Raw genomic sequence first — 17,742 nt, 5'->3', positions numbered from 1 at the left:
GCAGTAGGTGTCACTAATACTGCCTTGAGTGCTGCTGCAGCTTTTTCTTTGCTGTTACCCTACATCATGTAGTCAGTCATGGCTACATCGCAGGAAAGATGCCGTCAGAGGATGGCATCTGGACCGCAAGTATCACTGCACTTAGAACATTGCTTAATAGCATACAGATTTAACACAAATAGAACTGCAAATAAGTAATGAAGAGAAAGTTATTTTCAGTAGCAGCTGCTGTGACAATTTCTTGAGCTAACTCATTTACTGTAAGTTTAATTATGAATCTCCATAAAAATGTTTAACTTAGGAATACTCAATACTGAATACATTAGCCACAGCAAGAAAATTGCCTTCTGTAACATGACAGTTAATTTTTTAAAAGTAAAATTTAAATACAACTTAGAAAAAAAATGAAGAAACGGAATGGAAAGAAAGGTAAATCATCATAAAAGCAATAATGCTTTAGACTTGTAGATTACATTTGAAGTTGACTAAAAAATGCTGGATGAGTGACATGATGAAAGCAAGATTAAAATTCCTTTCTTCTAGTAATTTTTCATTTAAACTGAAGATTTTATGTGTATATTGTATAGTTTCCGTTGATACCAATTTTAATCTTTCAGCTGAGATTAATGACAGAAGGCTACCACTTGTTAGTGCAGACTTTTATGGGAGAGTGAGAACTAAGCAAAAAAGTTCAAACCTTGTACTACACATGGAATTACAGTAGCAGCCTAATCACTGTGGAGAGCTGCCATTTGAAGCAATAAAGGCAGCTGACTTCAATAAATAGTACAGTAAATAGCTGACTTAAATAAGTAGTTTTCTTTTTAACAACCCCTTTTGGGAAGAAAGTCTGGTAACTTCAGATCCTAATATTTAACAAATCTTTTCTTAGGATCCCTAGACACCATTCATCAGACAAACTTATGCATTGCCCCAAAAATATACCTCAGTTTTTCCTGTTTGACCTTTAACTTATCTAAAGTGTGCTTTGCAGCTTTTTGCTGTGATCCCATTAAATCTTGCAAGATCAGCCAAATTAGGGATGGAAGACCCCAGTGGAAAATCCAGGTGCTTAGGCAGATAGTTTTGGTAATTCAGCAGATGTCATTTTTCTTTCTAAATAGATAGTGAAACCATTCCTATGCACCATATTAGGCAAAAGAATGTGCTATTGGAGGTGACAGTGCTTAAATTAGATTTCAGGCACAGGCTTAAACAACTTTGTCATTGTATTCTGCCTCCTGCAAGAGAAAAACTATAATCCCAGTGTCCTGGATAAAGTCTAATAATAATTTTATGCTTACTGTAATTACCACAGTAACTGTAGTTGGTAAAAGGATTGCTGACCTCACACTGGGACTGCTGCAGTTCTGCGTATGCAGATGCATTTCCTTCCTGAGTATCTTCTCCTTTATACTATGGAAGTGGATGCGTAATTATGGGGTTGAATAATCCAAACAGATTTTTTTCATCTGGACTCTGAGGGAAGGGAAGGTCCAAAGACTCTTAAAACCAGATGTTAAATACTGTTTGTAAATCTGAAAAAACCCCAAAACCCACAAACCCCCCAAAACCAAACCCCCTGTTTTCAACCAGTTATAAGAACATTCACGTGGTAAAGAGTCAGACTGTAGGCTCCGACAAGTGTGCTTATGTGGTGGGTTGTACACCTGGCTGGATGCCAAGTGCCCCCCAAAGCCGTTCTATCACTGCCCTCCTCAGCTGGACAGGGGAGAGAAAATACAATGAAAGGCTCGTGGGTTGAGATAAGGACAAGGAGAGATCACTCGCCAGTTACCGTCGTGGGCAAAACGGACTCAACTTGGGGAAAATTAACTTAATTTATTGCCAATCAAACCAGAGTAGGATAATAGAAGCAAAACAAATCTTAAAACACCTTCCCCCCACCCCTCCCTCCTTCTCAGCTCAACCCCATTCCCAGTTTTCTCCACTTCCTCCCCCCAGCGGTGCAGGGGGATGGGGAATGGGGGTTGTGGTCAGTTCGTCACACGTTGTCTTTGCTGTTCCTTCCTCTTCAGGGGCAGGGCTCCTCACACTCTTCCCCTGCTCCAATGTGGGGCCTCTCCCATGGGAGACAGTCCTCCATGAACTTCTCCAGCGTGGGTCCCTTCCACGGGCTGCAGTTCTTCAGGCACAGACTGCTCCGGCGTGGGCTCCTCTCTCCACAGATCCGCAGGTCCTGCCAGGAGCCTGCTCCAGCGTGGGCTTCCCACGGTTTCACAGCCTCCTTCGGGCACCCACCTGCTCCGGCGTGGGGTCCTCCACGGGCTGCAGGTGGAGATCTGCTCCACCGTTGACCTCCCTGGGCTGCAGGGGGACAGCCTGCCTCACCACGGTCTTCATCACCACGGGCTGCAGGGGAATCTCTGCTCCGGCGCCTGGAGCATCTCCTCCCCCTCATTCTACACTGACCTTGGTGTCTGCAGGGCTGTTTCTCTCACATGTTCTCGCTCCTCTCTCTGGCTGCAGTTTCTGTGTGTCCCAGCAACCTTTTTTCCTTCTTAAATATGTTATCACAGCCGTGCTACCACTATCACTGGTGCACTCGGCCTTGGCCGGCGGCAGGTCCATCTTAGAGCCAGCTGGCATTGGCTCTGTTGGACACAGGGGAAGCTTCCAGCAGCTTCTCACAGAAGCCACCCCTGTAACCACCACCCCCACCCTTCCCCCCCCCCGCCCTTCCAAAACCTTGCCACACAAACCCAATACAGCTTACTTGTGGTCTTGCAATGCTCTACAGAATCAGCAAAGTGCTATGAAATGTCTCAGACGGGTGCAAACATCAGTATGCTGGAAGGCAACAAAATCCACTAGGGGCATGTTGGATGCCTAAAAATTCCACCTGTTTTTTCAGGTTGTTGGGTTCTTCTATGTTTTAATCTGTTGAAATTGTTACATGCCCTTAAAAATAATTATATTGTTTATATACACTTTCCCTGAATAGAATTCATCTTCATAGTACATTTTCTTGTAAATGCTTCAGATCCTCCTAGATGAAGGATTTATGTAAATTCAAGAGTCCTACCCTCTGTCTGGAAGCTATGACTTAGACTGTAAACAGGGAAAGAACAACTGCATACCATTGTGTACTGTACTACTTTTTATCTGGTTTACCAGATCCAAATAACTGGCCTCCTTTGTAGTTGAAGGTGTGGTGAAATCAGCAGCAGTGGGAGTCAGGTTTTCCTTAGCTATTTCTCTTACATACTTGTCTGTGGAATTGAATGTTCTCTCTTAGGAAACCAGTGTAACACGGTGAAGGTGACAAAATATTAGTGGCTGACAGGTGATTCGATATAGAGGTTTGAATATATACTCTTATGACTTGAAAATGTGTTTTGTGTTTTTATGTTGATGATAGGATGAGGGAAGAGAATTCCTTTACAATGAGAACACAGTTAAGGAGAGCAATAACATCATGGATAAATGGATTCTTTCTTTCACCCAATCACTCATTCAGTTCTTCAAAGCTGAAATGGCAGGTATGCACATGTTTGGTTGGGTGTGTGTATGGATGTTTAATTTTTGATTAGGGAAATAGCCATTTCATCCAGAGATTTCCAGATTCCACATGAGACTTACAGTTCAGATAAAAGGAAGGAAATCTTTAACCAGCTACCGTAATACATGGAATCCTGCTTTCATGGGTGTTAATACAGATTTTGCTATGCTTGTTCATGAGTTTTCAAAAAGTGATGAGGTTTTTTTTGTCACGGCTAATCCTATGAGCTCAGTGACGTAGCTTGTTGCTGTAACAACATCTGCAGTGCTTGGAGCAATTAATAATATTATAATAGTAACTGAAAGACAGCAGTGAAAAGGAAGCCAAATAGAATTTGGGGATGCTGTAAAAAAAAGGATAAAATGGGCAGTGCTCCAGTCAGCTAAATAAAATAATTTTGACAGGTATGTGAGCATGGGGAATAAATTTTCCCCTGCATAGTTCCGTGGAGAGGGTTGCTTTGTAATAGTATTGGGAGTGTGTGCAGCAGGATGGAATAGCATTAGGATATTGCATAGCTGTAAGAAGATACTCTCCTTGTTTTTCTTCCTGCTTGTTTTTCTTCCTGCATGTTGTCGTCTTCATCATCCCATACCTCTCAATGCTCACACTATATTAAGACAATATTCATTGCAAAGAGAAGGTGCTGCAAGAGCCCCCTGAGGTAACCGGTGCAATCCAGTAAGCTTACAAATCTACAGATAAAGTCACGATGGGGTTTAGTGCCTTGAAGGGCACTAGAAACCTAGATATTGGAAAGAAGGTGGCTTTTGCTGTTGTAGTTCCTGTTTATGAATAAACTAACAATCGCCCCTATGTCCTCGGAAGAATTTTTAGAAGCTTTCCACAGGTGTGCTTGAGCTAGGGGAAGGTAGGTATTAGTGGGATAATAGATAATGAGGAAACAGCCAAATGCCAGATCTGAGTTTATGAGGACACAGGACAGTCCTTCTCTGCTTCAGTCATCTCTTGTATCTCAGTCTCCCTCCTAGACTGGCATGAAGTTCACTCTCACTAAGACCAGTAAGGTGAGTTTACCCTGCTACAGTAGAGAAAGCAGGTTGTTTTGGTAATAACAAAATTCAGGTGAGGTCATCGAATAACATTTCATTAAAGGAAGAAAGAATCCTCAAACTACCAAAACAAAAAACATGATAAAGTTGGCTGTTGTTAATTAAAATGCTGCTTCATCATAGAAGTTTTGTCCTTGAAATTTGATGGTGGTGTGTGAATTTCACGTGTTGCCAAACAGAAATAGGCAGAGCCTATGCAAGTTTATACACGGCATGTAAAAAGGAAAATACTTTGAGGGAATATGTACCTGGGATCTTGGATTAGTGTGTGGTTTAAACAGAAATAGTATTTGCAGGAAGGTGAGTATGGGGGTAGAAGCATGAATTTGCTGCTCTGGATTTCTCAGAGGAAGATGAAGCTAATAAAAAGGCATGTGTCAGCTGACTTCTTTAAAAAGCAAGAAGATCCTTCCAAGCAGGAGAAGAAAATTCCTGTTGGAAAATCACAATGTAAAGACTTTCAAGACTGTGTGTTGGTATTAAACGCTATTGTCTTGTGTTAGATGAAGATAACATGGTGTGCTCATCAAATGAGTGACACATCTCATTTGGAAGTGATTAATAAACAGGATTTTTCAATTTATTTTTCTGCATAAACTCTGAATTCAGTCAGACATTAATGAGATGCAGTAAATTTGTGTACTGCAACATGATACTCTTGTGCTAATCTCTTAAACTAGTTTGGGATTTTTTAAAAAGATTTTCTACTTCACATGACTTGAAGTTGGAAAAATGTCAGGGAGAGGCAAGGGAAGATTATAATGGTGACTGATAACCTCAAATGCTAGGTAAAAGAGATAAATACACTACACAAGCTTCATTTTAGAACCCAAGATTTTGAAAATAATCATCATAATGAAAAAATAATAAACAAATGCAGAAGCTGTTGTAGATGTGGCATGACATGAGCAAAAATAAATGATTGTGTTCTCCAACTAATGCCATACAACTTTGTTACCTGCAAGATGTGTAAAAAAAAAAAAAAAAAAAAAAAAATAAAAATATTGTTGCCTCTGCCATGACTAAAGCATAGCTGAGGCAGTGGTGCTGCTGTGATACATGGGCACTATCTGTCAAAGAAATGGCGCAGTCTGCACTGTGACGTGCTGGTCCTGCAGCTGTGTGTGACCCTGTGTAAGAACATACAGGCTTGAAACTCTGAATGGCAAGGAGACACCACTAACCAGAAAAATGTTGCAATTGAGTTTAGCTTCTTCCATTTAATCAAGTGTATTTTATAGCAGAGCTAAATTTTACACCGCTTGCCTGCCTCTAGAAAAATGTTTCCATTAAGTACAACTTATGTCAATTCTGCCCCAGTTTCTACTAGTAGCTTGAATAGCCAGCAGTATTTCAGCCTAAAGGGAGACCCTGTCAGTTTAGTATTGACTTCACTTGACTAGACCGAGGGTGGGAAGGGGAACGTACCTGTGCACGCTCCAACTTTGGGATGCTTTAGGGAACCTAGGAAAACTTCAGAAAGGCATTAACAACCCTCTGCTAATCCTGGCCTGGGGAGAACTTTTGACTTCCTAGAACATACGCGATTGGAGCAAAAGGAGACAACACGTATCAGAAAGCAGTATCATTTCAATTATTCACGGGAAATTGGCAATAGTTAAACGTGTTGAAACCATACACATGGCTGTTTGCAAGAGGGTTTTTGCTGTTGGGTGTTATCTCTGGTTTATTAGGCGCCCAAAACTGGAGCTGTAGACACCGTCTTCAGAAGTGCTGCAAGTTAGGTAGATGTGTGCCAATAACCTCTTCAGCAGCAGCTGGTACAGCTAACTTAGCTTCACTTTGATAATAACACACTTATCCAAATGAATTGTTAGCTACTGAATAGTAGTATAGTTTTGTCACTAAACCTCATCATTTATGATGGAAACTTCTGGGTTTTGGACCCTTTGATAAATAGGGCAAGTAGTAAGATATTGGGAGGATATTATGGAAAGTAATAGTGCAAAAAATCCTTTGCATGTAAGGGGGGTTAGAATGCTGTATTTAAAAACAGTAAGCCTTATTACGCTTTTTTCTTACTTAAGTGCCCAATACAAGAAATTATTTTACAAAACAACTTTTCTCCTGATGACTGAAATTGAAAGGAGAGTATGTGTGTCTCTGTGCATGTGTGTGGCCATGTATATGCATGCCTTTTTCTTGAGACATGAAAAAGTAAGATTTCATGATTGGGTTTATGAACTGGGATTACAGCATTGAGGGGAGAAATGCATGTTTCCAGGCTAACTTGAATCTCTTGTTAAAGATATACTATCCCTGAAGGATTTTTTTTTTAAATTTGGTTTTAACCAGTCTCCTAACTAGATAGTGAATAACTAGAAGAGAGCTGGGAATTTTTTAGGAGTACAAATTCCCACAGAAGTAATGTCTTCCCCATCATGGCATGAGTCTTCTGAGCATTTGCTTTTTAGGTTTAAATACCAGCATTCTGCCTTTAAAAACACTTCCATTTTAGAAAAGGTAATGAAAAGTGTGGTGGAGCTTTTAAACCAAAGATCTGTTTTATTAGATAGCTGCTTGATTAATGAAACTGATTCAGAATAGAGATCAAAAAGCTCTTTGCTTTTAGAGAAGTTATATACAAGTTTTTCCTTAGAAAACTGAGTCCTATTTAAGGTCCATCCCCACGCCCCCAATTCTCTCATGAACAACTGAAATTTGTTTTCCCAGTTGCATAGTGATGCTTGTGATGACCTTCTTTTTTCTGTTGGCAGTCCTCCATGCTTTTAAGTTACACAGAACTTGAAAATACAGCTATGTTTATCTTCTTAGCTCGTGAGGCTTGCTGTTACTTTACATTCTTTTAGCCTTCTGTTTTACTTAGGAAAAAATAATAAAAAGTTGCAATTAATTCAGGGAGAATTGATTGAAATAAGCATCTCCTTTTAAATCTGGTGAACAAAAAAGAAGATATGGGCCGTAATTAATAAAATTTTATTGTATGATTCTGCAATAATTTCTGTTAAACTTTGAGTGACTTGGCTGTATTTACAGCATGTGCAAATCTAGGATTTGCCAAATCCTTTGCGATTAATAGTCTCTTATCCACTATCCTCTTTACGAGTCAGATAAAAGCATAAGGCTTCCATAATGCATGTTTGTGTAGGATTAGGGAAGCAATTTGGTGGTAGATGTGTTTGTCTTGAAGCATGAGAATTGATGACATGTGCAATTTCAAAATATGGTTTTAACATAATAGTATGTCTAGTCACCTTTTTGATCTTACTAACACACGTGCTTCTGCTCCAGTTTTATGTTTAACACCAGAGCTACAAAAGGTAATGTATTTCTTTAAGCGAGGAGCTTGATGGAGAGGGTGAATGTTAACTACAGTAAACATTTTTCCTTCTAGCTTACAGGCTGTACACTGTAGTCCCTCGATTAGTGAAGTTTGTTGATATTCTGACCAACTGGTATGTTAGAATGAATCGCAGAAGACTAAAGGTAGGTATCTGCTTCTGCAATCTTGTACTGTAAACAAAATCCTAGTAGTCTATGTTAATTTAATGCATAGCAGCTTCATGGTGTTACACAAAATCTTTATGCTGCGTTTTAAATTATATCGCTTTGTACCTGATAGTGGGAATGAGAAGTTAACATTTTTTTCCTCCTCTTTGCTTTATGAGGAAAAACAACCAAACAAAATGCCCAGTACTTCTATTTCATTTGCTGGATGGGATTGATCAAAATGAATACAGTTTGGAAAAACAGTTTATTGCTTTAACATAGGAAATTTTTGAAGTTTATTGAAGTTCACTTACTGATCCTAATATTGCAGTTGTTTTTTTTCTTGGTGTTTTTTTTCTTGGTGATTTTTTCAAATAGGGTGAGAATGGAACTGAAGACTGCATTATGGCCTTGGAAACCTTGTTTAGTGTTTTGTTCTCCATGTGCAGACTTATGGTAAGGGAATTACAGCCCACTATAACTGTTTGACATTTTTAACATAGTTAATCTGAAAGCATGCATCTTTGTGTCTAAGTTGACCATAGAAACTAGGGATACACAGACTGAACACATGGGGAGAAAAAACATACTGCTACTGATTTGTGTAGCACAGTTCATTTTCCACTTCCCTCTTTAGTTGCTTATCTGCCCCATGGTACTATTAAGGTATCAAATACCACCTGTCTGATAAAGAGACATTATGATTTCTTATCTGATGCCTGAAAGTAACATGTGACTATCAGGAAGGGGGTGAATAAATAGTAGCAATTTAATAATTTATTTCAGTCTGCATTTTGAATAACATCCCAGTTCTGCATTGAAGACACTGTATAAGGATTGGTTTTGCTGAACTGTCCGTTTGTAATTCATAAGTATTACTGATTCATAATATACCAACAGTAAAGAAAAGATGATGATTGAATGCAACATTACAGGCACCATATACTCCGTTTATCACTGAGCTGATGTACCAGAATCTGAAGACACTTATTGATCCAGCCTCAGTTCAGGAAAAGAATACTGAAAGCATCCACTACCTCATGCTTCCCCAAGTGAGGTAAGAGACAGCTGTTATGTGGCAAAATGGGGTTTTGGTTTGGTTGGATTTTGGTTGGTGGTTGTTAGTTTGGCTGGGTTTTTTTTTTTTCCTTTCACAGAACAGTGCTCCTTCACTTCCTTGTGTTTTAAACTGTTTTGCATAACAAGAAAACAAGCTGCTTTAATAACGTGAATATTCCTTTGCCTCAGGGAGAATTTTAGTATGATAACATATTATTTTCTATAAGCAAAAAATGTTTAAGTTTTGATTAAGCTCTGAATAATGTTAGTCTCTTTGCTGTAGGAGAACATTTCACTAGCAGTATGCTTCACACCCCACTCTCAATGTTAGCTGGGAATTTTCTTTTCCTTCCACATTTAGGCAGGAGACTTGTGCTAGGTTAAAGGATTGTAGCTAGGAAGGAAAACAATTAGGGAGAATGCATGTTCTCAACTCATAGTGTTTTTTTCTCATGGTGGGCAAGGAATATCCTTTTTACTCTTCAAAATGTGCACTGACTAGAAGCTATAATGCCTACCTGTGAAGGGCCCAAAAGGATTATAAAACTTTCTTGTGGACCCTACATTTGCAAGTATGTGTGCATCCCCCCATCTCTAGGCCTTTCGTAGTGAATGCTGATGCCAGACCCATGTGGTCTGGAATTATTGTTTTGTATGGATCGCATAAGGAGCCAGCAGAGGGATTTCTTTTGGCTTCAGATCAAGAGTTTAGTCCATTGACGAGAGATTGCCACTTCCTTATAAGGGGGTACATCGTATGAGAGAGAGTTTGCCAGACAGATAGTTTCTTTGGATGCTGATGGGTGAGGGTTTTTCTGTAAGTGCCAGTGTGTCTCAAAAAGGTTTGGGTCCATGATGGTTGGTTGTACTGGACATACACTCTGGGTTATCCATAGTATCAAATCAACCCAGGTAGAACTTGACAGCTGAAGTTGTGTTGTTTTGGGTTTTGTGGTTTGTTGTGTTTCGGGTTTTTTTATCTCCCCCCCACCCCCAGTCCTGGGAGACACTAGTATTACAGTAATCAGTTGCTCGTTAGTGGATTAAGTTAGTACCTGCACTGCAGTCTGCTGTTAGTCACTGAATGTGAGAGAAGCAAGCTTTCCTTTTGCATTGCAGCTCAATTTGAAAACCCTCAAGGACAAGGGAGCTTACCTTGATACTTTATGTGCCAGTTTGAAAATTTAAATCTTCTAGTAATGGTGTTTCTTTTATGGATACTATATCCTTTGAGGAAGGTGTGTGTTCTTTCTCATAGCTTTAATAGTGAGAGTTACTGCAACAAGGAGTTTGAGATTGACATAATGATGGTGCTGATTTTCTGTTCCCTGGGAAAGTGCGGTAAGGAATATGTAATCAAAGAATACAAAACTCATCAGTGAGCTATCAGAAATGGTTCTGAGCTCCTGTAGAATGGAATAATGGAAGGATAGTGAGCTATTTGCAGGAACTCAGTTCAGGCATGGACTTAGCATCAGCGTTTAATAGTGGCTTAGTCACTTTTTATTCCTGTTAGTGCTAACTGACTTGCTGCTGCATCATGCAAACGTATATGATGTGTTTGAGTGGCTTGCACGGCTTTCTTCTTTGTCTTGTACTTTGTTTGGATTTTTGTCTGCTACTAGTTTGTGTAATTTACTGGATCCCCTATGTATAAATTGTTCCCCTTGTCAGATAAAAAGACATCTTTTCAGAACTAAATTATTGTTGAAGTTTTAGTTTTACCTTGAGTTGCTAAGCACATCATTACATTTTTCTTTGAACAGTTTTCTGATGACTGCATAAGGACAATATTGTCAGTTAATAATGAGACTTTTTTTTCATGCAGTTACAGAAAATACTACTTTAACAATATGATGGGTATGTACAGATAAAGCTAAGTGACTTGGCCGCTTTCACAGCTGAACTTGACTCAATACCTGTGTTACAAGCCCCACTGAGGTGTTATTTGGTTGCTTAGTGTCTGAACAGATTGGTTGCATTAAATTTTGTAGATGCGCATGCAGCCTATGAAGACTATTCTTATTTTGTGGCTCCACAATGTTGTTAAGTAATGGCAAGTAATACTGAAATACTGCCACATTATAATATATGAACCTTTCGGGGAGAAAAATGTTCTATCTCACAATTTACATGTTTCCAAGTTTTTGGAGGACCATCCTGGAGACTCGCTTTTGGAAGAACAAAAGCTTCAAGAAGGGTAGTAACATCTTAAAGCCTTAGTGCAGAAGGTGGGGATACTTCAGTTTTACGTTTTGCTTTACCAGTTCTGTTTTTCTGGACAATCCTTATTGGACGCATAGTTTACACCCCAGTACTTTTGCTACTTACATTACAGCAAGCAACTTCGTTCATTTTATTCACAATTGTCTTTTGAACCAGTACCTCTGCTCTTCATATGACACTTGTGCAGTTTTAAAGGAGCTGCTCAATTTATGCAGCTACTCAAGAAATCAAGAAAACCACATTTTCAGAACTGTTGGCTGCCAGTACATTTGCAACAAGATGTGAATGTCAGCTTGCTCAAAAAAACCCCCAAACAACCCAACCCCCTCCCCAAAAAGGCACCCCCCCCCAACCCTGCCTTGCCTCAAAATGGAAGGGTGTTAAAATGATGAAGACAGGCAAAATGATGAAGCCAGGAAAGATGACAAGACTGTCTAAAACATCAAGCTAAAATATCTAGAATTCCTGGAAAAGATTATAAATTGACATCCAGTGAGCTTGTTACATTATAGGCATTTCATTGTCATTTGAAGTATTCTGTTTGTAATATCTTTTTGCATCTTCTTATGATATTATTAATATAAATCTTACTTTTTATTGAATATTAATAGAATAGGTAGTATGACTCAATCCATCATCTCTTTCTTGTGAGAGGTGCTAACAAAAGATGATTTAAAAATTGCTCTGTTTTTTGTTTTCAGCAAGTTATTTCCTCATCATCTTCTACACAAAGAGAGAAAAAAACCCTCTTTGTTCATTTTTCAAATTGCCCCAAACAGGGCATAATTGGGTGTCTTGTAGAAAATTTCAGAGGAGGGGGCAAAATGTTTTCAATGTGCTCAAACATACACAGTGAAAATGAAGCAATGTAATGTTTCCTTTTTAATCTAGGGAGCATCTCATCGACAAAAAAATTGAAAGTGCCGTTTCTTGTTTGCAGTCTGTTATTGAGCTTGGACGAGTAATCAGAGACAGAAAAACCATTCCAGTAAAGGTTAGAACTCTTAACATCTCTTATCAATACCTTGGGATGTGCAATAGCTTTGTAACTTTGGGATAAGCCTGGAGAAATTGAATAATGAGGTTTGGAATAGCAAACAGAGTTCAACAATAAAATACTTCAAATGATAAATAATAACTTCTGAAGTTCTTTATTTTCAGTTGGAAGGACAGAAGTTTATGGGTTTTTTCTTCCTTCTCCCCAGTATCCTTTGAAAGAAGTAGTTGTTATCCATCAGGATCCAGAGGCTCTGGAAAACATCAAATCTTTAGAGAAGTACGTACTTGAGGTAAGAACATCACGAACGTGATGCTTAACTGGATTGTGTATGTCAGTTGCCTAAACAAACAAAACCCTAACCTTCCTTGTTGATGATTTTAATAACTCACTAGGTAAAATTAATTTAAGAGAATTGCAATGAAAGGGTTTATCAATGGGTACCGTGTACAGAAATGAAGGTGAATGGGTGATGATCCTTAGTCAGTTATAGTATTGAGAAATACTTAAATCACTCAAACTAACCACACCGAACTAAGAGACTATTAGAAATGAACTTTTTCTTGATCAGTGAAAGGAAAAAAATATTTTCTGAATGAAAATAAAACAATAGTCAACTACATGTTGTCAAAGAGATGGATTGCAAAATTTGTGATCTCCTTCAGTTAAAGGGCATTAAAAACAGTTTGACAGTAAGTAGAAATGTTGATGGAGAGAAGGAATTCCATGTAAGGGACGATAGGGGATCAGTCCAGATGTTTTGCAAGATGTTGTTTAGGAAATAAAACGTCAAATAAATAAGATATTAGTCTATACAATTTCTTACACTCATCTGCTCCTGTATGCCACTGCAATACTCTTTTAATGTGTGTCCATTAGAGAAATGCAGCATGCCCTACTTCTAAATCTTTGTTTGGATAAAAGCCCCATCATTCAAAAGAAAAGTAAGCCTTCTTTGTTTTTTGAGCTTAACTTTCTGAAATTTGCTGCACTTTCTGCTTTTAGTCAGTCATGTAAAAAGCTATAGCATTTTAAGAAGTGAAATGAAAAAGGAGTTTGTTAATAAATGAAGTCTATTTATATATATATTTTTACTAGAAATATATTTTTTAAACTTCAGTACTCCATTTCAGAAGTTGTAGTGCAGGCACAAAGCCTATTACTTTTCATTGCTTAGAAGACTGTAGAGTTGGCTTCTTTTAGTCTTTATGTTCAAGTAAATTTCATTACAAATAGACCATATGCATCATCTTTCACATCTGTGATGTACAACTGAAATCAAACAGTAAGAGGCAATAGTGAGAAGGAAGAGTGTTTCAGCTACAGGGATGAATTTCAATGACCCATGTTTTTTTTTATTTAAAAGGAAAAGCTGGCGGGGGTAGGGGGAAGGTACTGTGCCAGTATGCTTTTGAACGTTTTTCTAGGTGTTGGGGCCTTCAAAATGTCTTGCAAACCAATGGTTCTTACTGCTTAAACCTGCCATGATCATGCATTTGGTATACGTGAGCTATGCTGTGCGTAATTTCTCAGTGTTAGCAGCCTAGGGGCTTTATAATTGCTTTGCTGAACAGGGAGTTAGAGGTAATATCATCTCCATTGTAAGACTGGAGACCTTTCAGAACCACTCTGGAAGGCAACGAGGGAAGAAGGAAGACAGGTTAAGCAGTGCTGTTCTTTCTGAGCAGTCTTAATTTCCTCTTGCTGCAGTTGTTTCTCCTTGGGATAGATGATCGCTTTTCACCCAGATGTTTCACTGTGTTCCTTGGGGAGATAAGCCAGACTTCATCTTTGTATGTGTTTTGGGGAGGAAGAACTGCATTTTGAATAGTGGCTCTTTGCTAAGAAAGCAGAATTCTAAAGGAGCTGATTTGGTGTTGATGTTGGGCAGAATGCATGCATTAGACTTGAATATAAATTGGGGATTACTTCACAACAACAATTTCTGTGTATTAATCTGTCTGGATTTTCACTTGAATCCTTCCCTTATGCAATCTTGATGTATTTGTGTGTAGCTCTTAATTCAACAAGGCAGAATACATGCCAGCTTTTCTCTCAGATGAGAACTGAAGGAGTGGTCTTGCAAAACAAAACCACCTAGGGAGTTGTTCAGATGATCTTCCCCATTCAGGACCGCCTAATAAAAATGTTTCTGAGGAAGGGATACTAGCCTCAATGCAAGGTCCTTGTTAGAGAAGTTAAGCACAATGTAATACAAAAACTAACTGCCCCCCCGCCCCAAATATCAACTCCTTAACTGTTAGAAGAGATTTCATGTAGAAGTCTTCATACAGTTTCTGAATGCCTGTGAACTGCAAGCTTCGCCTTCTCATGTCTTGCCCTCTCAAATCTACTTGTTTGAAACAATCTCTGTTTAAATGAGCAGAAACTGGAAGGAAAAAAAATATTTTTGAACAGGAATGTAGTTGTACATCTGAACAGTTTATGAACGACTTCCTTCCCTTCCTTCCCCTGATAACTTCACATCTGGAAGGGTGAGCCATAGAGTGTACTTTTCATTATCCTCTGAAGTCTGCCCTCTTCCTGTATTTTAAGTGCCTGTAGCCTATATACTAACAAGAGATCACTGTTTTAACTTAATTCTTTGTCCTATTTTACCTTCAGTGTACTTCCCAGCTACTGTCATATTAGTGAATGGTTTCTAGGCATCCAAGCAGAGTAATCAGGTGGGAAATGTAGGGATTCTCCACAGTTCAGAGTGGTTCCTTTCCTTCAGCTCTGTCCTCAGCACTGGAGCTTTGAATCTGACACTGCAGAGGAGCTTACTGTCTCATTTCTGTCTTCAGGAAGTTCTTTCTTTGTATCACCTTAGGACCTCTATACTTCTTAAGAGCTGATGTAATATAGGACTGGTGGGTTCAGCAATCTGTCTTTAGTTTGTGTGTCTGTTTAATGGTCTCTGGTTTATTAAATAAAATGTATTTCTACTAATAATTGACCTCTGACCTTCCTATCGTCTTTTATTTGTCACAATCTGTCACTTTTCAGATCATTTTATATATGTTCATGACAGTCAGTTCCAATGGCTGTACTAAGGCATGCTGGTAGTATGTGAAGCATAAGGTTATGATGCTTTCCAGGTAATCGATTTTTTTCTTTTTTCCTCCATAAGTGTTTGTAACATTTTGCATTCTCTGAAGTCAGTGAAACAGGTCTTCAAAGTGAAGTGAGATGTAAGGTCTTTTTCTATTATAATAAGCACTGGCAGTACAGTATCTAAGGATTTTCTCCCTTGTCCAGAAATGGCATGTACGCTTCTTGCTTTTATTATTGCTTTTAGTTTAGTTTTATGGGACTTAAAGTCTTAAAAATTGTGCACTAAAGGAATTTTAATTAAAAAAAAATCATAATTCATTTGCAAGTGGGATTGTAAGGCTTTTCTGTCATGTTAACTTATTGATTATTTCTCTTAGACTTGGCAGTTATGATGCTTCACTTCAGAGTTGCTATTATTATTAATCATTTCAATACATGGATCTTTTCAATAGCAGAATTTTGTGAAATTTAGGTTAGTATCTATCACGTTTGCTTGATCTGAAAACTGGATTTGTGGATTTTATGTAATCCAATTATAAGGGACATGAGGTTTGCTTGCTCGAATTACTTCCAAACAGATAGCCGACAAAATTTGCTGTCAACTTCTACAGCTAGTAAAAGGTAACAAAGGAACCTAACAATTTGATAAATTATTACATAATTGGATTGTACAAAAGTATGTCTTAATTTATGTTCGTTTGCTACTGCAAACAAAGTTAGGATATGTCTCGTGGGTAGATGAGTTACAAGAAACTCAAATACCTTTATGGAAGCACAAATACAAAATACTGTCTATTGTCCTATTTTTATTATGTATCTTAAAATTCAGCGAGTTGATGCTGAAGCTTAGTATGTGTTTTATTGTATTGCATAGCAATCAATCTAGTTGTTTACTAGGATGGTTCAGAGCTAAAGAGGTCAGTGAATACAGGCAGACTGGGTAGTATTACTTGGGCTGTATTTGCAGCTTTGTTCATCAACCTCCTACATATTCAGACCTTTAAAACCTTTAGTTATTGCCAGATGTGTGTTTTTAGTAAATTTGCAGGTGCCAGAGGTAATCTCTAAGAAAAATTACACCATTTAATTTCATGCTGTTGCTGACAAAAGAATTTGAAAAATACACTTGTCAATCCTTAGAAAATTTCATTCATTGCTTTTTCAGAAGTAGCTGTAGTCTTTGATCCGCAGTCTTACTCTCTCATCATCAGAACATAGCAAATCATTTAAACAAATGGATTTTAATATTGGAACTGTCCAGAGTATAGAGTTGTCATGCAGAAATGGCGAAGCTCACAAAATGAAACAAATCCAGAAGGCTTTTAGCAACTGAACACAGTTGCATTTTATTCATTAGTATTTGAGGCCTTTTACAAGCCTAGTTCAGGACTACTTTTCCTAACTGCTTCCAGGGAAAGGTTTTATTTGAGTAAATTTTACTCTATGCCCAATCAGAATCTTGTTTGCATCAGACTTCTGTATGCCCTTCAACCCCCACCCCTATATATGGTTATGATAAAACAGAGAAAATTGACTTTTTCTTCAAATCCAAGGTCTACCAGTATTTCATAACGTTAATGGTGTTATAATGTAGTAGACTGAGTCCATTGTCCCGGTTTGGGCTGGGATAGAGTTAATTTTCTTTCTAGTAGCTGGTACAGTGCTGTGGTTTGGGTTCAGTAGGAGAAGAATGTTGATAACACGGATGTTTTCAGTTGTTGCTAAGTAGTGTTTACACTAAGTCAAGGATTTTTCAGCTTCTGATGCCCAGCCAGCAAGAAGGCTGGAGGGGCACAAGAAGTTGGGAGGGGACACAGCCAGGACAGCTGACCCAAACGGGCCAAAGGGGTATTCCATACCACGTGACATCACATCCAGTATATAAACTGGGGGGAGTTGGTCTGGGGGTGCGGATCGCTGCTCAGGAACTCATCAGTCGGTCAGTGGTGCATTGTGCATCACTTGCTTCGTATATTCCAATTCTTTTTTAATTACTGTTGTCATTTTATTATTGTTGTTATTATCGTCATCATTATTATTATTTTCTTTCTTTCTGTCCTATTAAACTGTTTTTACCTCAACCCATGAGTTTTACTTTTTTCCCCCAATTCTCTCCCCCATCCCACTGAGGGGGGGAAGTGACCGAGCAGTTGCGTGGTACTTGGTTGAAGGCTGGGGTGAAACCATGACATCCATGAGTGGGCTGAATTAACTGATGCATGAACTGTGGTAGTTGTATGGGCCTTCACAGTATTTTGTTTCTTACAGTATTACATAATCAATATTTGTTTTCTTTTTTAGGATGTTAGCTTAGAGAGCCTAGACCAGCTGAAGCA

The 17,742-nt window shown here is 38.5% G+C and overlaps 1 protein-coding gene across 2 annotated transcripts in view; it reads left to right on the top strand.

Moving 5' to 3' along the window:
• The window catches only part of IARS1 (isoleucyl-tRNA synthetase 1), a 113,750-nt gene that overhangs the window by 70,976 nt on the left and 25,032 nt on the right, over positions 1 to 17,742 (top strand). For both annotated transcript variants that reach the window (XM_049826141.1, XM_049826139.1), the window contains exons 21-26: positions 3,383 to 3,503; positions 7,973 to 8,064; positions 8,446 to 8,523; positions 9,003 to 9,124; positions 12,244 to 12,346; positions 12,558 to 12,641. In XM_049826141.1, coding sequence (XP_049682098.1) covers positions 3,383 to 3,503; positions 7,973 to 8,064; positions 8,446 to 8,523; positions 9,003 to 9,124; positions 12,244 to 12,346; positions 12,558 to 12,641 — 600 coding nt within the window. The remainder of the gene's footprint in view (positions 1 to 3,382; positions 3,504 to 7,972; positions 8,065 to 8,445; positions 8,524 to 9,002; positions 9,125 to 12,243; positions 12,347 to 12,557; positions 12,642 to 17,742) is intronic.

The sequence above is a fragment of the Accipiter gentilis genome, chromosome 23 (assembly GCF_929443795.1).
Source record: "Accipiter gentilis chromosome 23, bAccGen1.1, whole genome shotgun sequence".
NCBI lineage: Eukaryota > Metazoa > Chordata > Aves > Accipitriformes > Accipitridae > Astur > Astur gentilis.
Note: the sequence above shows the minus strand (reverse complement) of the source record. Positions and strands in the feature narration are given on the sequence as shown.